General features: G+C 43.2%; 1 protein-coding gene across 1 annotated transcript; it reads left to right on the top strand.

Moving 5' to 3' along the window:
• Positions 1–400: 400 nt before the first annotated feature.
• On the top strand, positions 401–21,987 carry Vcp (valosin containing protein). Its single transcript, XM_052176311.1, has 17 exons — positions 401–693; positions 5,408–5,519; positions 5,705–5,877; positions 7,179–7,321; positions 7,728–7,858; positions 9,958–10,089; positions 13,077–13,179; positions 16,004–16,137; positions 16,216–16,351; positions 17,088–17,200; positions 17,639–17,803; positions 17,922–18,044; positions 18,623–18,835; positions 19,025–19,333; positions 19,483–19,638; positions 21,059–21,213; positions 21,365–21,987. Exons 1-17 carry the CDS (start codon positions 677–679, stop codon positions 21,468–21,470), a joined length of 2,421 nt encoding a protein of 806 aa, XP_052032271.1. The 5' UTR covers positions 401–676; the 3' UTR covers positions 21,471–21,987.
• The last annotated feature ends 516 nt before the right edge of the window (positions 21,988–22,503 follow it).

The raw sequence follows: 22,503 nt of genomic DNA, 5'->3' as shown, positions 1-22,503 counted from the left end.
CTAGGATTGGCGAGAAACGAACTATGTGGGCTATTATTACAACCCAACTAAACTAATAAGCCTTTGTGCGAGGTTCTTCCAGCTGCTTATAAACTAAAGAGCCAATCAATTGAAGCCAAGTAGGAGAGGCCTCCTCAGAGGATAAAGACTCTCCTTTTACCAGAGGATCTGGCCCTATTGCTTTTGTCGATTGGTCAAGACTCCCTATCCGTCGAGGAAGCGTAGTGCTGCGGCCAATTGACGTGGCGTTACTAGGCGTGTTGCAGCCTTGAGGCGGGGCTAAATCACAAACGAATTTTCTGATTGGCTATGGACTGCGGGTTGCTGGGGAGAGGCACGGAGAGGCGGGCACGAGTCCCAAGGCAGGCGCTGATTGGTTGAGGTTAGAGCAGCTTTCCTTCCGATGATTCGGCTTTTCTCGGTTCAGTCTCCGTGAAGCGTTTGCAGCCGTCGTTTGATTAGTCGCTGCCCCCTCGCGGATCAGGATCTAGCGTCTCCCGCCCGCCTGCCGCCCCGGTGCCGCTGGGAGGAAGCGAGAGGGAGGCTGCCGGAGGGTTTGTCACTGCTGTTGCTCCTCCGCCCGAGTGAGTCCAGCCCGGGCCTAGTCGGTCGCCTGCCATTCTCATAGCCGTTACCCTCAGGCCGCCACAGCCGCCGACCGGGAGAGGCGCGCGCCATGGCCTCTGGAGCCGAGTAAGTGTATGCGCGCGCCCGCTGCGGGGGCGCGCACCGTGGGACCCGCCGTGCTGGGTAGGCCCGGTCGGGCGGCGTCTGAGAGTCTGGGTCGGGAGGGAGAGAGAAGGAAGGAGAGGCAAGGGGCGAGTGAGGGCCTCGGACCGGGCTGTGCACCCGCGCGCCCCCTAGGTCGGGCCCGCGCTGGGCCTGGGTCGGAGCCTGGACAAGATGGTGCTGTGTCATGCAGGCCCCGACGGCCTGAGGAGCTCCCTGAGCACGGCGGTCCCGGCCTAGTTAGGCCTTGGGGTCCATACTCCCTGCGTGGAGCCCTTAGGCACTGGGACGCCGGTCGGCCATTTTCGCCGACCACACGCGGAAGACCCTGAGCCTGAGAAGGGAAAACACTGCAAGCCCGAGGCCCCGACTGGGCCCAGTGGGCGTGGACTTTGGGCCACGTGAAGGCCTCAGGAGCCCTGAGACTCGGGGGAAGGCCGGGCCGGGTGACCTGGGGGAAGCCCAGGCCGGTCTTGGTGGATCTGCGACGGTGTCGCCCGAAGTTGGCATCTTTTGAGCTACATGTAGTGAGGGAGAGCGCGAGTCATGCCTTTCTCAGATGGCAGGTTTTCACCATGTTAGGCCTGTTGTAAACACCCGGAAGTTTTATTGAGTTTTTTTTTTGTTGTTGTTTTGCTTTGTATATTTATTTTTGTTTTTGCTATGATCGGAGGTGGCTAGAAAGGTGTTTTTCTTTTATTTTAAAGTGCTGAAGTTAGAATCCGAGTTGTTTCTGTTTTTTGTATCTCGACTTTGAGAGCTTGCAGCTTAGAGTTGGCTTAATTCTTCAGAATAAACACATCTCGTTCTCCAAGCATCTGGGTTGAGTCTTTGGATTCTTATGGCCCCACCTTCATCTTTCAGAAAGCATCAAATAAAACCTAGCCATCTCTGTCCATTTAGTTAGAAACTAGAGCTTCCCATACAAAAGCAAAGCGAAACAAAAGACCAGCAAGTGTAGGAAACTATATAAATCCCGCTATTTTGAGGCCAATAAGTGTTTTGAGTGCTTTAGGTTTCGTTTCCTTGGGATGAAGCATTCACTCCGTTGGTTGGTTGAAAGGACTATTAGTATTTTAAGTAGCTAGGGTGGGTGTACAGCTACAATTCCAGAACTTGAAAGAAAGAGACTAGCAGGATACTAGGCTAGCTATACTGGGAGTGTACTTATTGAGCCCTTGTCTCAAAAACAACAAAATACACTTTTAAAATACTGTCAGTCTTTCAATCCTTTTTTTAAGTTAAAAAATTTTTTTTGTGACATTTTCTCTGCATAGCTCTGGCTGTCCTGGAAATCACTCTGTAGACCAGGGTACCCAGTCTCAAACTCAGAGAGGTCTTTCTGCCTCTGCCTCCCTAGTGTTTGGACTAATGGTGTGAGCTGCCACTGCCCTGTGTTTTGCTTTTTGATATTAGGGACTTATGTAGACCAAATTGACTTCAAATTCATTCAGCCTTGTAGTCAAGTCTGTGTTGAATTCCTGGTCTTGCTACCACTACTTCCCATATAATGGGGTTACAGGAATGCAATAGTATGCTCCACTTATATCTAGATTTTCTTTTTAAAATTAGAATTCCTGAAATCTGGCATCATAGACAGTTTCTACTACCTTTAGATTATATTATCTTGGTGGTTCTTACTGAATTTCCAAGTTCCTTTTGTGGCTTTTGAGTTCTGGAAAGGACCTGAGTCATGCAGATAATAGATTTCCCTAAAGAACCTACAGAGCTGTAGTTGCCCTCAGCTCCTTTGGAGGTTACCAACTCTAATCCCCATGTGTAGTTGGAGAATTCCAGGACTTTTTTTTTGGGATTTTGGTTTTTTTGAGACAGGGTTTCTCTGTATAGCACTGGCTGTCTTGGAACTCTCTGTAGACCAGGCTGGCCTGGAATTCAGAAATCCGCCTGCCTCTGCCTCCCAGAGTGCTGTGATTACAGGCATGCGCCACCACCGCCTGGCTCGAATTCCAGGACTTAAGGCTTACTTTACTACTCATCTCTAGGGTCAGGGTCTGGACTGGTAGGCAAATTGGAGGTTGTCCTGAAAATCACTTTTGAGAATAAAATACAAAGTGATAACAAGGCATTCCTGTAAATCAAACAAGATCATCATCAGCCTCTGGGGAAGATAATTTCACAGATATGGGGCAGTAGAAAATTTGGTGGATTTACACACTTATTTTTTGAACCAACAAGAGCTAAGGAAACTCCCATTAATCTATAAAGTAATGGTTAGAGGTGTAACAACTGAGTGTGGGGATGCATGTCTGTGATTCTGATAAGAGACCGAGGATCACGGCAAGTTCAAGGTCATCTTGGTTTACATAGCCAGGCAGAGCTATATATAGCAAGACCCTTTTTCTAAATAACAAAATACAGGAGAATAAGATATTGCCTGCTGCAGTGCTTTTCTGTTTGACTTTGCTGTCTCATCTTTGCTCCTGGAAGAATGCATTGTAGACATCCATTTATGATTACTACTATTCTTGAAACAGTCTTGCTATGTAGCTCAGGCTGGTTTGGAGCCCTTTGCCAATTACTGAGATAGCAGGTGTGAATCACACTATGCCTGGATTTCATTAATTTGTTGAAGAAATAGTTTTTTCTCTCCTTTATTTGCTTTTTCTATTGTTTTACATCTGTTTCAGTTAACATTCATGCTTCTCAAACCTTGAAAAGCATTTTTCCTTGCTTACTTGCTTGGTTTCTTTTTGGCAAACTAGGGAGGGTCTCTTACAATATCCCTGGTCTGGAACTCTGTAGACCAGTCTGTCTTCTGCCTCCCAAGTGCTAGGATTAAAGGCTTGTATCACTGTGCCTGGCCAGAGGTAGCTCTGCTCTGCTCTGCTCTGCTCTGCTCTTCTCTTCTCTTCTCTTCTCTTTTCTTTTCTTTTCTTTTCTTGTCTTTTTCGAGACAGGGTTTCTCTGTGTTGCCCTGGCTGTCCTGGAACTCACTCTGTAGACCAGGCTGGCCTTGAACATCTGCCTATCCCTCCCATGTGCTGGGGTTAAAGGCGTGGGCCAGAGGTAACTTTTCAAAAGGAGATTCCACTGAGTCTAGTAAGTGAAGGCTAGAAATGAGCTTGTTATGACATTGGTGCCAGAGAAAGGCTGCCAGATCTGACAGCCTAAGTTCAATCCATTGAATCCACATAGTGGAAGGAGAGACCAGTTACCACACATACATACAGTCAGACAGGCATACATAAACGTAGAAAGAGAAATAACTATCATGCTCTAGTGAATACTACTAGCTTCTAGAAAATTAGTTGCTTGAGGGAAACTCACAAGATCCTACCAGCCCCTTGGGAGTTACTGACAGCTAATGGTTTCTTGGGTAAAGGGACATATTTCCTAAAGTAGTATAGCAACAGGTTAAGTTGTTCCTGTAAATAACCCCTCATCATGTAAGCTCTTAAACTAATTGGATCACATACACAAAACAAAGAATCATGAAAGAAGGGCAGTTGCTAGGAAGAAGGATCAGTGGGAAAAGGACAAAGGAGGGCAGTGAGCTTAAATAAAAACATATGCATGCAAGCTAATGTCAGTGAAACCTATCATGCATACCTAATGCATGGAAATAAATTTTAAAAGCAACTTAGAAGAATTTAATTTTTACCATTTTTCTTTTCTTTTTTTTTTTTAAGCTTTTCGAGACAGGGTTTCTCTGTGTAGCCCTGGCTGTCCTGGAACTTACTCTGTAGACCAGGCTGGCCTCAAACTCAGAAATCCCACCTGCCTCTGCCTCCCAAGTGCTGGGATTAAAGGCATGCACCACCACTGCCTGGCAATTTTTACCATTTTTCAAATTTTCTTATTTTGTTTATGAATTAACAACAATCAGAAATGCTAGGAAGCTCCTTTTGAGTTAGATCCTCTTTCTGAAGGTTCTAGATGTGTTTTTATCATCTTGTGTATTACTTCTTGTTGTATGTTGTTTGTTTTGTGCTTGGTGTTCTTGTGATACTAGGAAATGCTCTAGGTTCATCAGGTTTATTTTTCAGGGTGGATGGTGCTAAAAATTGTGTTTTGTTGTTCTGAGGCTTGGTGAGACATGGCCTCATTGAGCCTTGTCTGTCTCATTCAATTCCCTTGGAAAACAGACAATAAGAGAACTTCTTCAAAGCTCTGGAATTAATATGATGACCATGTAAGAGACATTGTGAAAGTATTTACATTTTTTGTCTCAAAATGTAAGAGTGAATATTGGGATAGGTCTTATAGTCAGTCTCTATTTTACAAATGAGGAAATCAAAGTCCAGCCATGTTGACTAACTTGAGTAAGATTACAATTAAGTGTTGCCAGAGTTGGAATTTAGACCTAATAGGTTTTGTTGTAGACCCCTGTTCTGTAGAGTCTAAGAGGCTGTTAAGACCAATTTTTTTGATTGTTTGTTTCTTTTGAGCCTTTACTTTTGTTATATCTTTTAATATTCTTTGGCTAGTTTCCCTATGTTGGCATAGGATCCCTTGGGGCCTAACAGATTGGAATAGCAGCACTCAGAATACTAAGATATGGAATGGAGATGAGATAAATGCTGGCTGTGTTCATCATGGAGCTCATCTGGATTTCCTTTAGCTGCACTTTTAAGCTTCGTCTATCCATTCTTAGTGAATCTTAGAGATTGGTGGTATTCAGTATCTATTACGTCTAACTTTATTTTTTTCCTTCTAGTTCAAAAGGTGATGATTTATCAACGGCCATTCTCAAACAGAAGAACCGTCCTAATCGGTTAATTGTTGATGAAGCTATCAATGAAGATAACAGTGTGGTGTCCTTATCCCAGGTAAGTTGGGTGTACAGTCCAGTCTTCACTGTACTTAACTAGAGAGGTTTCCCAGCTTTCTTTTGTTATTTTTCTTGCAGTGACGGATAAAGTGGGGTTTATATGGAATTCTAGCCTAGAGGAATTTTTCCTATCTAAAAGTCAGTGATCCAAAGTCCTTAGCCTTTATTTTTTTTCTTTTTTAGCCCAAGATGGATGAACTGCAGCTGTTCCGAGGTGACACGGTATTGCTAAAAGGAAAGAAGAGACGGGAAGCTGTATGTATTGTTCTTTCTGATGACACATGCTCTGATGAGAAGATTCGAATGAATAGAGTTGTTCGGAATAATCTCCGAGTTCGCCTAGGAGATGTCATCAGGTTTGTATGAAAGTCGGGGACAGATTCTTGACTTCTTAGAAATGAGACCAGATATAGGCTGCATTATAGACACCATTTCCCTCTGCATTACAACCAGGATGGAATCCTAGGCAGCTGCAGGTGTAGGAAATTCGCCTAGTCATAGGAAGACTAATGTTTCCAGGGCTCTGTATAGGTTGCACTTGCCTTTCTAGACTTGAAACTCCACCTCTGCATGGTTCTTAGGACAGATGGCTTTCTTGATGCCTTTTTAAATGTTTTTTCCAACTGGGGAATATAATGCCTCATAACTGGGCTGGAGACGCTGTATGGGATTATATAGCTACTAAATGATACACAGTATATCTATAGTATATCTATTGATCATAATTCTGTGACAACTTAATGGCTTGTGTTGGTGCTGAAATAAAGTACAAATGCGAATAGGAAGGAATTCTTTTAAAAATAAGTAAACCTAATCCTGGCTTGGTGGAGCATAGCTCCAACACTTGGATTAATCCTAACACTTGGGAGACAGAGACAGGTGGGTCTATGAGTTCAGGCTAACATGGTCTTTATAATGAGAGCCAGTCTCCGAAAAGCAAAAAAAGATAAATCTAGGGGAGAGGAGCATAGTTTATAACTTGACTAGGATTGCTGTGGTATGAGTGATTTCAGTTGTTATACCCAGTTAGGCATGAGGCTTCCACAATCTCTAGTTACCTGGCTTGGACCATTCAGCCTCTGAAATCTTTTTAATGAAGTCTTACTATGTTTTAAGTACTTTCTTCTTTAGACTGCTTAGTCACTTTCTCATGGTGTTTTGATATTACAGTTGAGATTATTATTTCTTGGTTCAGTTGTAAAACCTTGTCCCCCCCCCCCATCCCCATAATACTGGGATATTGGTATTAGCTAGAAGGCTAGACATGGTAGTACATACCTATATTCCCAGTAATTTCAGTTCTTCAGAGAGACAGGAGATAGTTGATAATAGCTAAAAGGGATTATCATTGTTGAATATTCTGTATTAAAGATTCCAGTGGTAGAGCTGTGCGTATACGGGGCTTCCAAATATTCTTAATTTTGGCTTAGTGATAGGTGGGCTTCTGTTACCTCATCATGAATGTAACATGTCTTAGTTCTGCTTGGCCGTTCCTTTGCCTTCTCTTCCACCCTGCTTTCCTCCTTCTCTTCACCTAAGGCCATCCCTGCCTTTTCTCTTTCGCTTGCCATCAGCTGTCTGTGCCAGGCCCTTTCGGACACCCAGTGCTTGGGGCTCCAGTGTGGTTGGTAATGTGGAGTCTGCTTGTCATCCTCAGCATCCAGCCATGCCCTGATGTAAAGTACGGCAAACGTATCCATGTGCTACCCATCGATGACACAGTGGAAGGCATCACTGGCAATCTCTTTGAGGTATACCTTAAGCCGTACTTCCTGGAAGCTTATCGGCCCATCCGTAAAGGTGAGAGAAACTGAGTTTAAGAACAGTTGTTACTTGAGTAAACTTTGTAAGGATTCCATGTTATATTCATATGTGTGAATATGTATAGATAGAACCTGCACACACGTTCACTTGTCTGCTCTCTTACCTCCCTTCTGTGCTCTAGGGTACTAAGCAGTTCTCATGTATCTCTGAAGGCTAATGTAGTTGCTGTCAAGTTGAAAGTGTACGTGGTTGTAGTGAAAGCTCAGGCTGTCTGTAACAAGAATATAATACAGAGTTGTGTTTTACTGATGCCTGGTGTAGGGAAGGAAGGCATAAAACACGAGCTACTGAACTAGGTATTTTAGATCATGCGGTCTAGTGAAGTTTCACCTTGTCCTGTGCTTGACACCTCTAATTGCATTTGTATTGCTTTGTATTATAGGAGATATTTTTCTTGTCCGGGGTGGGATGCGTGCTGTGGAGTTCAAAGTAGTAGAGACAGATCCCAGCCCTTACTGTATTGTTGCTCCAGACACAGTGATCCACTGTGAGGGGGAGCCAATCAAGCGAGAGGTGAGTTACTCCCTAATCCCAGGTCACAGTTTTATTTTGCTTTTTGTTTGTGGTGCTAGGAATTGAACCCAGGACCTTGTGCATGTTAGGTAAGTACTCTGCCACTGAATACATCCTCATCTCCCAAATCATTACCACTCAGATAGTTGCTTATCAACACGATTAGATGGACGTAATGGAAGTAGAAAACCACCTAAGTACTTGTTGAAAGAACCCAATTCCATGAATTTAAGATGAAGTCTACAAGATGTAAATGATTGGCAGTGAGTATGCTGGTACATGCCAATAATCCTAATGCTTAGGAGGTGGAGGTGGGAAATGTTGCTGTAAGCTTGAGTATAGAATGATGGTCTATGCAGTGAGATCCTGTCTCAAAATGTAAATGGGCTGTGGCTTGGTGGTTAAAAAAAGCACTGGCTGCTCTTCAAGGGAACCTGGGTTCAATTCTAAGCACTCATCATGGCTATATTTGATCATGTCCCTACACACATACCCCCAGACCCCCCTCCCCCCCCCCCCCCAGCATTTGTTTTTGAGACAGAGTCTCACTATGTTGTTCTGTCTGGCCTGGAACTCACAATGATCTGCCTGCTTCTGCTTCCCAATATGGAATTAAAGGCACGTGTCACTGTGCAAAATTCTACTGATCCCCCTCAAAAGTCTTCCTACTCTCATAACTTGTTTTCAAACCTTTATTTACATGAATGGGTAGCGTGCCTATATGTGTGTATATATGTGCCTATATATGTGTCTATGTGGGCTCCCCTGAGATCTGAATTACAGAAAGTTGTGAGCTGTCATATGGGTACTGGGACTTGAAGCCTCATCTTCTGGAAGAGCAACCAGTGCTCTTAACCCCTAAGCCATCTCTCCAGCAACCTCCACCTGCCCCCCCTTCCCCCCTTGGTGGCCCACTGAATTTATTTAGAATTGATCGTGTTGGGGGAGGTTATTGAACAGCTATAGCTTACTGCCACTAAAGAATATTCTGTTTCTATCTTCCAGCTCCTCAGTACACACACCACTCGGGACATAGAACTCAGTCTGTAATGGGGATCCCCAGTCTGTGTTTTTTTCCAAATGTGAAACAGTGGGGTTTGGGACTATTGCTGTGGTTTCTGGTCTCCTGTGTACCCAGGTGCCACTGCATCCACTTGCCAGGCAGGAAGGGAAGGCAGAGCCTGGGATGGGTGGAACCCACTTTGATTCTGAGTGAGTGCTGAGAGTACAGAGGGGCTGGAAGAGAAGTCCTCCTGGACATTTAGGGTTCGATATGAAGCACTTCCCCCCCCCCCCCCACCTTCCTGCAGAGATCCTTGATTGAAGAGAAAGTCCTTGCTTTTCAAAACTGCTTTATTTGATGGCGAATGTGAATACCTTATTCAGGGTGAACTAGAGATTAAATACCTTTTGAGGGGGCTGAATTGAATGCCCAGGGCCTATCTAGATAACTTATTAGTATAGCGAACTTTATGCTGTGTGACTGATTTCCATGGTCCTCAGTGGGATTCCAGATCAGGTAGGTAGGCAGGGAGTTAGTTCCAGTCCTACTGTTCTGAGTTTCACGGGGTTTGGCCTCACTCAGTCTTACCAGCTTTTCTTTTTGGTGGCACGGTCAACTTGCCCCACACCTCAGGGTAGGGTGGTGCCTTTATGAATCACTTCCCCACCTCTGCCCCATTCAAGATGGGATGTTGATGAACCCAATCCTGTGTAAATCACCTTTACGTTTGTTTGGTTGTTTATTTATTTATTTTATTTATTTTTAAGGGATTACTGTTTAGTAAAACTAACGATTGTGAGAGAGCAGGGTTTGGGAGTTTTTGATTTGTTTTCCTTTGACTGGGTATTGCTCTATAAGCTGTCTGGAACTCACTTTGTGGCTTAAGCTGGCCTCACATTCAGTCTTTCTGCCTTTTCCTTCCAAGTATGGAATTTATAAGCATGTGCCTGGCTTAAGACAAGAAACCTGTAGAAGAGAATCTTCTCACACAGCATATTTTTTCCACACCAAATAGTGCAAGGAGTTGGAGAAATTGTGTTTTTGCTGACAATGCTATTTCTGTTTTTTTTTTTCCCCTGTACTCTTCTATATTCAGGATGAGGAGGAGTCCTTGAATGAAGTAGGCTATGATGATATTGGTGGTTGCAGGAAGCAGCTAGCTCAGATAAAGGAGATGGTGGAGCTGCCACTGAGACATCCTGCGCTCTTTAAAGCAATTGGTGTGAAGGTGAGTATCCTCAGGTCTGTGAGGAGTATGAGATGAGGTGGTGTGGCTGCCGTAAATGGCTTTTTTTTGTTGTTTTTTGTTTTTTGGATTTGTTTTTTTCCGAGACTCTGTCTCTGTATAGCCCTGGCTGTCCTGGAACTCACCCTGTAGACCAGACTGGCCTTGAACTCAGAAATCTGCCTGCCTCTGCCTCCCAGAGTGCTGGGATTACAGGCGTGCACCACCACCACCTGGCTTAAAGAGCAATAATAATCTGGGTTTATAGAAGTCTCTAAATTCATTAGAACTATAGATTGTCACACATGTACGGACACTCTCATACATTGTTGTATTCAGTAGCTGCCTGCAGCTACTATGAACTGGGTTGCTGGAACAGAAGCTGAGGGATGTTTGGGGAAGGGGCGGAAAAAAAAGAGGTCAGGACGATATTTTACCAATCGAGGCTCCAACTTTAAAGTCAGTCAGACCTTGTAACAGTTTGGGCAGGTCCTTCCCCCCCAGACCCTGGGCTGAGGTCCTGGGAATTCGTCTGGTGGTTCGCTGGGTGTTGGCTCCACTGCTCAGGCATCTGGGTGGGTCACCTGCTTAATTCAGGAACAGTCTGGAGGAACAATGTAGCTCTGGAGGAACAATGAACTTCACCTTCACTCTGAGCCTTCCACCCTAGGTGGAGCAGGATCCTGCTATAACTTACTTCCCTATTATGCCCTAACTTCAGATTCCTGCCTGTAGATCTTGTCCTTAGCCAGTGTCAAGTTCCTGCCTTGTGGCATGATGCCCCAATATGGCTCTGTACATTTCCTCCCTTTTTTAATTTGAAAATGAGGAGGTAGAAAGCAAGTGGATAAACATCCTTCATAAGAAGGTGGGCCTTGGGCTGGAGAGATGGCTCAGAGGTTAAGAGCATTGACTGTTCTTCCAAAGGTCCTGAGTTCAAATCCCAGGAACCGCATGGTGGCTCACAACCATCCTTAATGAGATCTGATGCCCTCTTCAGGTGTGTCTGAAGACAGCTACAAGTGTACTTATATACAATAATAAATAAACCTTAAAAAAAAATGAAGGCGGGCCTTAACTAGAAGGGGAAGCATTGACCATACATAAATATGCTTAAACAATAGTTCTTATCTCAGGAATCCTATTAAAACTTTAACCATCATTATGTAGACCATTACTCAATAAAAGGAGGAAATTAATGGAGTATTAGGATCCTGAGTTAAATATTTGAGAACCACCTGTCTAGAATGTAGTTTTTTTTTTTTTTTTTTTACCTTTTCTATGTAATAGAACACACTAAAGGTGAAATGACTACTTTGCCTAGTAAGCATACAAGTGGTTTTGTCTTCATTGAGGGCAGTTTCAATGTCTTGTAGATGAGGCTGCAGACAACTTAAAAGAGAAGTTGCAGTTGATTATTTTAGAAAAAAAGACATGCCTTCATTCACAGCACTCATGAGGCAGAGGCAGGTGCATCAATGTATTTGTCTACAATACAAATATCTACAGAGAGAGTTCCAGGACAGCCAGGGTTACACAGAGAAGTTCTGTTTGTTATTTTAGGAGAGAAATCCTAGGGTTGGAGAGATGGCTCAGCAGTTAAGTGCACTGACTGTTCTTCCAGACCTGAGCTCAATTTCCAGCAACTACATGGATCTGATGTCCCTTTCTAGTCTGTCTGAAGACAGCTACAGTGTACTCACATATGTAAAATAAATAAATCTTTAAAAAAAAGAAAAAGAAAAAAGTGATATTCTCACCTGATACCATCAAACAATGGTTTTCAACCTATAAGTTATTACCATTGGAAATCATGTATTTCCGGTAGCCTTAGGAAGTAAGACACCATTCAGTAACAAAATTAGAGTTAAGAAGTAGCAATAAAAATCAGAAATTGGTGTTTTCCAGTGATGGTAACCCACAGGTTTAGAACCACTGTCCTAGAAGGTTGTAGACACATGAGTGAAGAGCTCTAACCCTGAAAAGCAGACCTTGTTTTAGTAAATACCTTGCATCCTGGTTTGTCAGAAATTGAGCCCTTGGCATAATAGATTGTTTATTCACTATCCTTCCCCAGTTTTTAAAGTCCCCAGTGTGACTTTTTAGAGGTTGTTCACTATTAGTTTCCTATTAGTCTCTTATGCAAGTTGCATTTTTAAATGTTACAAGCTTTCTGGTACACTTTTCTTTCAGTAATAGGATTGTATATGATTAGTTAATGTTTATTTCTGAGGAGTGTGTGTGTGTGTGTGTGTGTGTGTCTGCTTTGGGCAGCAGAGGGGGTGGGGAGGTTCAGATAGGGTTTCTCTATCCCTAGCTATCCTGGAACTCACTATATAGACCAGGTTAGCCTCAAACTCAGAGACCTGCCTTGAGTGCTGGGATGAAAGATGCAGACCACATCTGGCTCTTTGTTTTTCTTTGGTCTCTCATTGTAAATCATTCTGGCCTCAAGTATGCAATCCTTCCTACCCTCAGCTGGGATTATAAACAAGTCTCAAAGGCTTATTTGTTCTTTTTTACTATTATTATTTTGTGTGTGGCTATTAGTTCTGTTATGTATATGTGTGCACTGCAAGCTTTCAGTGTGCAGAGACCAGAAGACGACATTAGATAGATCTACAACTGCAGTTACAGGTGGTTGTCAGCCACAACCATAACCACAACTGATGGAAGTGCTCTTAAATGCTGACCCACCCCTCTAGACACCAAAGGCTTTTTTCTTTTTTCTTTTCTTTTCTTTCTTTCTGGTTTGGTTTTTTTGGAGACAGGGTTTCTTTGTATAGCCCTGGCTGTCCTGGAATTCACTCTGTAGACCAGGCTGGCCTTGAACTCAGAAATCCGCCTGCCTCTGCCTCCCAGAGTGCTGGATTACAGGCCTGTGCCACCCTTATGCTCACCCCTCACTCGAGCTCTAGTCAAGCTAGTTTAGAATGGGCGAGTTGGGAGAAGGTAAGCTTCTAACCCTAAGTGGACTTTGTTGTCCTCAGCCTCCTCGGGGAATCTTGCTATATGGACCTCCTGGGACAGGGAAGACCCTGATTGCCCGAGCTGTGGCAAATGAAACTGGAGCCTTCTTCTTCCTGATCAATGGTAAGAAACTGGGTCCATCTTGTGTTTGACTAGACCCATACCCTTCAGCACATTAAAAAATAATTTTATAACTTAAGGTTATTGGTGTTTTTTCTGCATGTTCGTGTATTACATATGCGCAGTGCCTGAGGAGGCCAGAAGAGGGAATCAGGTCCTCTAGAACTGGAGTTCTAGATTATCATGATGTAGGTGCTGGGTATTGAACCCTGTACCAAACAATAAGTGCACTTAGCCACTGAGTCTTCTCTCCAGCCTAACTTTAGCCCTTTTGTGTGTACATGTGTATTTGTTAATGTATAGTGCTATACATGCACATATGTGGGGTTCAGAGGATAATCTCATGTTCTTCAGGTGCATGTCTTTTTAGAGACAGGGTCTCATTTGACCTGGAATTTCAAGTATATAAATTGAATAACCAGACAGCTGCAGGAATTTGCCTATCTCTCCAGTGTTGGATTTACAAGTGTGTGCCACCAGGCCTATTTTATTTCAGGTTGTTCATTTGTTTGTTTGTTCGTTTGTTTGTTTGTTTGTTTGTTTTTGGGTTTTTTTAAAAAATTTTTTTTCTTTTGGTTTTTTGGATTTGGATTTTTCAAGGCAGGGATTCTCTGTATAGCCCTGGCTGTCCTGGAACTCACTCTGTAGACCAGGCTGGCCTTGAACTCCTCCCCTTGAACTCCTCCTCCTTGAAATCCTCCCCTGTGCCTCCCAGAGTGCTGGGATTATAGGTGTGCACCACCACCGCCCGGCTTATTTCGTTTTAACATAGATTTTTAGGGATCTAACTTGGGTATTCATGCATCTAAGGCGGACTCTTTAGGTCCCGAGCTATCTCTGGAGCCTCACTTAAGCATTTTCTGATGAATGAGTATATTATGGAAAGATAAGCAATAAGGGGAAGGCTTTTTAGGGGTGGGGTGAAAAAGGATAAGAATTGAAATATGTTCTCACTGTGTGGTATTGTAGTAATTTTAAAAGTGGCAGTATTTCTCTAACCCAAGCTAGCTCACAAATATATGAAACTGAATCTAAGATATATTTAATCTACTGCACAGTACCTGGGCTGTCATTGGTCTGTTTTAGTCTGGATACTTCCCAGCCAAAATCTCTGAGATACTTGCCCTTTACTATTGGTTTGGTTCTTTGGGCTTCAGAGATGTCTCCAGGACTGCTTCCTCACTGCAGTTTTCCCTCTCTCCTACATTCCCCAAATTAGTAGAAGTTCTGTTCTATTTTCTCTTCTGCCCAGCCATTGACTGGTTAGCTTTTATTGACAAGTCAGAATAAATGGGGAACAATGTTTATACAAACTTGTAATTATACACAGCATTACAATGCTGTGTCAGGTTTGCAAATAGATAAGGGGACAGAGAAATCCACATTGAATAATGCAAGGGTAATCCTTTTTGTCTTAAAGATTTATTTATCTTAACGTACATGAGTACACTATAGCTATCTTCAGACACATCAGAGAGGGCATCCATTTCATATGGATGTGAGCCACAGTGTGGTTGCTGGGAATTGAACTCAGGACCTCTGGAAGAACATTTAGTGCTCTTAACTGCTGAACCATCTCTCCAGCCCCACAGAGATAATCTTTAAACAGTACACAAATATTTTGCCAAAAGTTTGGGCCTGGCAAATTTTCTTTCTTTTTTAAAAGATTTTTCTATTTTATTTTTTGTAGGTGAGGTACACTGTTGCTTTCCTCAGACACACCAGAAGAGGGCATCGGATTCTATTACAGATGGCTGTGAGCCACCATGTGGTTGCTGGGAATTGAACTCAGTCAGGACTTGTGTAAGAGCAGTCAGTGCTCTTAAGTGTAGAGCCATCTTTCCAGCCCCCCTGGCAAATTTTCTTGTAGCCCAGGTCTGTCTTTTCTTCCCTTGAGAAAGATTGTGAATAAGCTGAAGACATTTAGGGAAATAAGCTTTAATGATAAATAAGAAGTTTGTTTGTTTGTTTGTTTGTTTGTTTTGAGATAGGGTTTCTTTGTGTAGTCCTGGCTGTCCCAGAATTCATTCTGTAGGCCAAGCTGGTCTTGAACTCACAAAAACCACTGCTTCTGCCTACCAAGTGCTGGTATTAAAGGCATGTACTACCATTGCCCGGCTAAAAGGTTTATTTTTATCTGAGACTATTTTGGGAATATGGGTTGAGGGATCATTGTCTTTGGAATGATACTTAGGTATTAGGGGTCCATTGGTAATTAGGCTTTTACCAAATCATCTTTGTCATCCCCACAGTTGGAACTGTACTATTGGAAGTATATAGAGTCCATTGTCTTCTCTTTGGTCTGGCCTGGTAGCTCTTACACGATAATATACGATAATGAGGGTGAGGAGTGCTAAGCTATTAGAGACGGAAGTTACTGTATTCTTACTTGGGACCTGTATTTGGGCTAGGGGATAAAAATAAAAGTTTCTTTAGGGTTTCGGGGACGACAGATTTTTGTCATTGTAACTTTTATTAGGCTGGCTCAGTGGTTAAGAACACTGACTGCTCTTCCAGAGGTCCTGAGTTCAATTCCCAGCAACCACATGGTGGCTTACAACCATCTGTAATGAGATCCAATGCCATGTTCTGGTGTGTTTGAAGACAGCAACAGTGTACTCCTATAAATAAAATAAGTCTTTAAAAAAAAACTGTATTGTGTGCTCATGCACATGTGAAAGTCAGAGGACAACTTGGAGGAATTAGTTCCTTGTTTCTCTATGTTGGGTCCAGGATTAAACGTAGGTCATCAGTCTTGGTAACAAGTACCTTGACCTGAGTAAGCCATCTCACTCACCCTGTCATTGTCTATTCTGTATCTCTTGAGGTCCTGAAATCATGAGCAAATTGGCGGGTGAGTCTGAGAGCAACCTTCGTAAAGCCTTTGAGGAGGCCGAAAAGAATGCTCCTGCTATCATCTTCATCGATGAGCTTGATGCCATTGCGCCCAAAAGAGAGAAAGTAGGAACTTACCCAAGGGGATGGTGAGGACTTGAAAGGCCCTGACCTAGCTTCTGACCAGACATACTGTCTTCACAGACTCACGGGGAAGTGGAACGCCGCATCGTGTCTCAGCTGTTGACCCTCATGGATGGCCTAAAGCAGAGAGCACATGTGATAGTTATGGCAGCAACCAATAGACCCAACAGCATTGACCCGGCCCTCCGTCGATTTGGTAAAGACCTTAAATTCTTTCCAACTTTTTTTTTTGTTGTTTTTGTTTTTATTTTTTTTTTTTTCTTTCTTTTTGTTATTTTGGATTTGTTTTTTTTCGAGACAGGGTTTCTCTGTGTAGCCCTGGCTGTCCTGAAACTATGAATGCTAGACTGACCTCAACCTCAAAGATTCACCTGCCTCTACCTCCTGAGTGCTTGGGATTAAAGGTGTTCACCACTACCGTGCAACCCAACCTGTTCTTACTTGTTGATATATTGTAGTTTTGCTGGGCTTGATTTCCTTATGTCACCTCTTGTCTTTCATCTGACTTAACTTATCTTCAGAATTTAAGTTCTTTGCTATGACAGGACCTAAGGTGTTTTTTTTATTCTATGTTTCCTCTAGGGCTCTCCCTCAACCTTCCTAGTGCTGCAACCCTTTAATATATAGTTCCTCATGTTGTGATGACCTATAATCATAAAGTTATTGCTACTTCATAGCTGTATGTAATTTTACTACCATTATGAATCGTAACGTAAAACATCTGTCATAACTGGGTATTTGATATGCGATCCCCTTCGGAATGGTTGATTCTCCCTAAAGGGATTGAGATCCAGAGGTTGAGAGTAGCCACATATATTGTTTGCCTAAGTCTGAAAGGTATTCCAGGTTGTGAGGCTAACTCTAAGAGAGTTCTGCAATGACTTCTGTGGACCAGACCTATCCCTATTTTACATCCCCATATTGTCCTGTAGGTCGCTTTGACAGAGAGGTAGACATTGGAATCCCTGATGCTACAGGACGTTTGGAAATCCTTCAGATCCACACCAAGAACATGAAACTGGCAGATGATGTGGACTTGGAGCAGGTAAGTGCTGACAGTGGCCAGCCAGAATTTAGGTTGCTCTGTTTAGGAGGTTGCAAGTTACAAACATAGCCTAAAAAAAGAGGCTTCATACCAGTAATCCAGAACTCGGGGAGCGTGGGCAGGAGGAGTCTGAGTTTGTGGTCTGTTGGGCCACACAGCAGTATCCTATCTTTTCATTTTTTTAGAGCTGGATGGAGATTGTTTTGATTTCAGGGCAGAAATATGCTTCTTAGTTGTTGCTGTGTTAGAGTAAGTATGGGTAGTTGGAGCAGCTTTATTTCCAGCGCCCAATCCGGCTTGAATATTTAACACCTCTGACAGTAAAAGGTCTGCTATATTATATCTCTTCAAGGAAATAGGAGGAATCAGAGATACGATGCATGGGATGCAGTCAGGATTCTGGATATTGAGAATGGTCAGTATATCTTCTCTTTGCAGGTAGCCAATGAGACTCATGGTCATGTGGGTGCTGATTTGGCAGCCCTGTGTTCAGAGGCTGCTCTGCAGGCCATCCGGAAAAAAATGGACCTCATTGACCTAGAAGATGAGACCATTGACGCTGAGGTCATGAATTCCCTGGCAGTTACTATGGATGACTTCCGGGTAAGGACCACAAATATATATATATATATAATCCCCAAATTAGGAATATGTATGTGTATTTTGTTTGTGTGCTCCTCTCCCCTAAGTCTCATCCCCACTTTTCAAACTCTCTTTTTAGTGGGCCTTGAGTCAAAGCAACCCATCAGCACTTCGGGAAACTGTGGTAGAGGTGCCACAAGTAACCTGGGAAGACATTGGAGGCCTAGAGGATGTCAAACGTGAGCTTCAGGAGTTGGTTCAGGTAGGCTAATTTGCTCTAGTATGGTGTGTCATTGCCTTAGTATGTAATAATCAACCTTTTAGGTCTCACCTCATTTACTAAGAATTATGCATATAATGATCTGTCTTAGGTTACTACTGCTGCAATGAAACACCATGATGAAAGAGCAAATTAGGGAGGAAAGGGTTCTACATTGCTGTTCGTCATAGAAGGAAATTTGAGCAGTAATTCAAAACTAGGCAGGAGCTGATGCAAAGGCCATGGAGGGGTGCTATTTAAGGCCTTTTTCTAAGCCTGCTTTCTTACAGAACCATCTGTCCAGGGGTGGGACCACTCAAAATGGGTGGGGCCTTCCCCATCAAAAACTAATTAAGAAAATGCCTTATGGCCAGATTTTAATGGAAGCATTTTCTCAAGGTTCCCTTTTTTCAGATAACTTTAGTCTTGTGTCAAGTTGATGTAAGGCATAGCTAGCATGGAAGTCTATATGTAAAAAACTTGGATGTTAGAAGACAGTTTGTACCTTAAAGATGCCATGCTTCCAATTAATACGATTTTATTTAAATTTTGCCCTTAAATTATCTTTACTTTTCTTCTAGTATCCTGTGGAGCATCCAGACAAATTCCTCAAATTTGGCATGACTCCTTCCAAAGGTGTTCTTTTCTATGGACCTCCTGGCTGTGGGAAAACTTTACTGGCCAAAGCCATTGCTAATGAATGCCAGGCAAACTTCATCTCCATCAAGGGTCCTGAGCTGCTTACCATGTGGTTTGGGGAATCTGAGGCCAATGTCAGGGAAATTTTTGACAAGGTGAGCTAGATGGCTAGCTGATGTTCTTATGTGTTGGGGCAAGGTGGAATAAGAAGCTGTTTCTCCATAGTCAAAAACATTTTATTACTGACAGCTCAGTTGGGGCATTATTGATTACTTTGTTTTCTTTCTGAAGTCTGAGAAATCTAGTTGTGTTAGTAGTTGAGATGGTCTCTTTCTCTCTCATAGGCACGACAAGCTGCCCCCTGTGTACTCTTCTTTGATGAGTTAGATTCAATTGCCAAGGCTCGTGGTGGTAATATTGGAGATGGTGGTGGAGCTGCTGACCGAGTCATCAATCAGATCTTGACAGAAATGGATGGCATGTCCACAAAAAAGAATGTGTTTATCATCGGCGCTACCAACCGACCTGACATCATTGATCCTGCTATCCTAAGACCTGGCCGTCTTGATCAGCTCATTTATATCCCACTTCCTGACGAGAAGTCCCGTGTTGCCATCCTAAAAGCCAATCTGCGAAAGTCCCCAGTTGCCAAGGCAGGTGCAAAGATGTCAGCTGTGGGAACTTTTTTCTATTAAGCTGATGTGGAGTGGCAGAGGCAGAAGCAAATGTATTTAGAGCCCAAAAATCTGTGTGCTCTATGGGAAGAAGGTTCAATGCTAAAGTACTCTTTTGCTTCCTTTAGGATGTGGATTTGGAGTTCCTGGCTAAGATGACTAATGGCTTTTCTGGAGCTGATCTGACAGAAATTTGCCAACGAGCTTGTAAACTGGCCATTCGTGAATCTATTGAGAGTGAGATTAGGCGAGAACGAGAGAGGCAGACAAATCCATCAGCTATGGTGAGTCAGTACTCTTTGTCCAAATGTGCCAGTTGAGAGGCCCTTCTCCATGAGAGTAGAGGTATTGGAAGGTGCCTGACGTTAAACCAGGTTATCCAAGAAAACGAGAACTAAACTACTAAGCAGGGTGTGATGGAACCTGTTCTACTTCTCAGTGCCACCATGGGACGTAAACCCATGTAGAAAGAGACGGATGGGCTATATGCTCAGTTTAAACCTGATGCTTTAAGGGAATGAAAATAAGATTGTGTAACATGGAACAGGATTTCATTTTTATTCTAGTCGAAGGTGTTAGACCCCCTGGAGCTGGAATTAAAGGCAATCATGAGCTGCCATGTGGATGGTGAGAATTGAAGCTGGATTCTCTGAAAGAACAGCTCATTGCTCTTAACTGCTGAGCCATCTCTCTAGCCCCCTGGAACAGGATTTTTAAAACTAAAGAGTCTAGATGTTTTCGTCCTGGTGGGAAAGGGAATTCATGGGTTCCCAGAAATAGAAAATGCGTGTATAAGAATGTAAAAACTAAGCCAGGCAGTGGTGGCGCACACCAGTAATCACAGCATTCTGGGAGGCAGAGGCAGACAGATTTCTGAGTTCAAGGCCGTCCTCGTCTATAGAGTGAGTTCCAGGACAGCCAGGGCTATACAGAGAAGCCCCCAACTTCCCCCCCACCCCAACCAGCAAAAAGAAAGAAAGAATGTAAAAACTATAAAGTTTATAATGTAACTTGTTTTCTGCTGTGGTTCCACTCTGGAATGAATAAGTGAACGAATAAGAAATGAGCGAGTGGCTTTTTTTAATCTTTTAGAGGGAGGGTCTATGTGACATTACTCTTTCCTCTAAGAAGCTCCTTAAAATAATTGATGCTAGGAGTTAGTCTCATAAATATAGCAGTTGGAGTTAATTCTCAATAGAAGAGTAGCTTTGAATATTTTAAATTTTAAAGAGCGCTTTTAATAAAGGAATAAGAGGCCAAATAACTTCTAGTAGGGTTGTAAGATTTATTAAGATGGTAGTCTTAGTCATGCACCCTTTTTAGGTACCAGTTTCCATGTTTCTCACATTCATTAACTGCAATAACAGTTGGGATATAAAAATGTTCCTTTAGGCCACTTTATTTAATCATTGTCTTTTCCTTTTCTAAGCCCTGGCAACCACTGATAAGAATTCTGTCTATATTGTTTTCCCATTTATAGGAAGCACTGGTACATACATATTTTAGGTAGAATGGTGGTCAACTTTTAAGTTTGGCCTGGCACCTGATTTAGCTTGGATTGGCGAGTCTCAGATCAGTAGACTGCTGCAGTAATGGAGGGAGGGAGGGGAGGGAGGGGGGGAGGGAGGGAGGGAGGGAGGGATGGGGGTAGAGTGCAAGCTGGATCCTGACTAGCATAGTGGTCTGCGCTTATCAACTTTATAGGAAGTAGAAGAAGATGATCCAGTGCCTGAGATCCGCAGAGATCACTTTGAGGAAGCCATGCGTTTTGCCCGACGTTCTGTCAGTGATAATGACATTCGGAAGTATGAAATGTTTGCCCAGACACTGCAGCAAAGTCGAGGTTTTGGCAGCTTCAGGTAATCTTGGCACAATGGGTAGTTCCTAAGTTGCTTGGGGGAGTTTTAGAAACAGTGGTGGGAAGGAGGCTACAGCCAGTAGTTGTAAAGACTTGTACAGGCCCTATCCAATCCTCTTTTTTTCTTTTGGCTTTTTTTCTTGTGTATACAGATTCCCTTCAGGGAACCAGGGTGGAGCTGGCCCCAGCCAGGGCAGTGGAGGTGGCACAGGTGGCAATGTGTACACAGAAGACAATGATGATGACCTGTATGGCTAAGTGATATGCCAGCATGCAGCGAGCTGGCCTGGCTGGACCTTGTTCCCTGGGGGTGGGGGCGCTTGCCCAAGAGGGACCAGGGGTGTACCCATGGCCTGTTCCATTCCTCAGTCTGAACAGTTCAGCCCCAGTCAGACTCTGGACAGGGGTTTTCTGTTGCAAAAAAAAAAAAAAAAAAATTACAAAAGCGATAAAATAAAAGTGATTTTCATTTGGGAGGTGAACAGTGAATTACCAGCAAGGAATTGGGCCTTGGGCCCACACCATTTCTGTTGTAGTTTGGGCGGTGCAGGTAACCTGTGGTGTGAACCAAGGCACTGCCCACCATCGCCACAGTAAAGCATCTATACTCAATGCTGTCTAAGCCCTCCCTTACCCCTAGCCAACCTGGAGAGGTGGATGAGGGGGCCTCAGTTTGCTGGGTGTTTATATAGAAAGTAGGTTGATTTTTATTTTACATGCTTTTGAGTTACTGTTGGAAGACTAATCATAAGCAGTTTCTAAACCCACCCCCCCCCCCCCAAAAAAATGTTGTAAAAGGACAATAAATGTTGGGTCAAAATGGAGCCTGTGTTCTGGCCGCTGTGCCTCTTCTTTTCCTGGAAGCTTGCATCCTACTGACAAACGTACTCAGCCGCTACCACTCTCCTCCCCCCCCAAAAAATTTGTATCTTTTTTTCTTTTTAATCTGCTTTTGTGTAATGTGGTTGCATACAAGGTTAGAGTACAGTGTGGAGTGTCCGTCCTCACCTTCCACCTTGTGTGAGCCTAGGTGTCTGTGCGACTGCTTTTTGTGCTCCCTTATTTGGGAGTTTGGGGACATTTTCTTTCTTTCTTTCTTTCTTTCTTTCTTTCTTTCTTTCTTTCTTTCTTTCTTTCTTTCTTTCTTTCTTTCTTTCTTTCTTTCTTTCTTTCTTTCTTTCTTTCATTTTTCAGAAAATTTTTTCTTCCTTCCAAGCTTCCTTCCTTTTCCCTTCCTCCCCCTCCCCCCTTTTGTGATAGGGTTTCTCTGTATAACCTTAACTGTCCTAGA

This window comes from Apodemus sylvaticus, chromosome 3 (genome assembly GCF_947179515.1).
Source record: "Apodemus sylvaticus chromosome 3, mApoSyl1.1, whole genome shotgun sequence".
In the NCBI taxonomy this organism is placed as follows: Eukaryota; Metazoa; Chordata; class Mammalia; order Rodentia; family Muridae; genus Apodemus; species Apodemus sylvaticus.
The sequence above is the reverse complement of the archived record's forward strand: the minus strand, read 5'-3'. Positions and strand labels throughout refer to the sequence as shown.

Bases quoted from the DNA above. Each gene is read 5' to 3' on its own strand.
- Vcp (XM_052176311.1), top strand. The intron at 16,138-16,215 runs GTAGGAACTTAC...CTGTCTTCACAG, and splicing joins TTGCGCCCAAAAGAGAGAAA to ACTCACGGGGAAGTGGAACG. The intron at 21,214-21,364 runs GTAATCTTGGCA...TTGTGTATACAG, and splicing joins CGAGGTTTTGGCAGCTTCAG to ATTCCCTTCAGGGAACCAGG.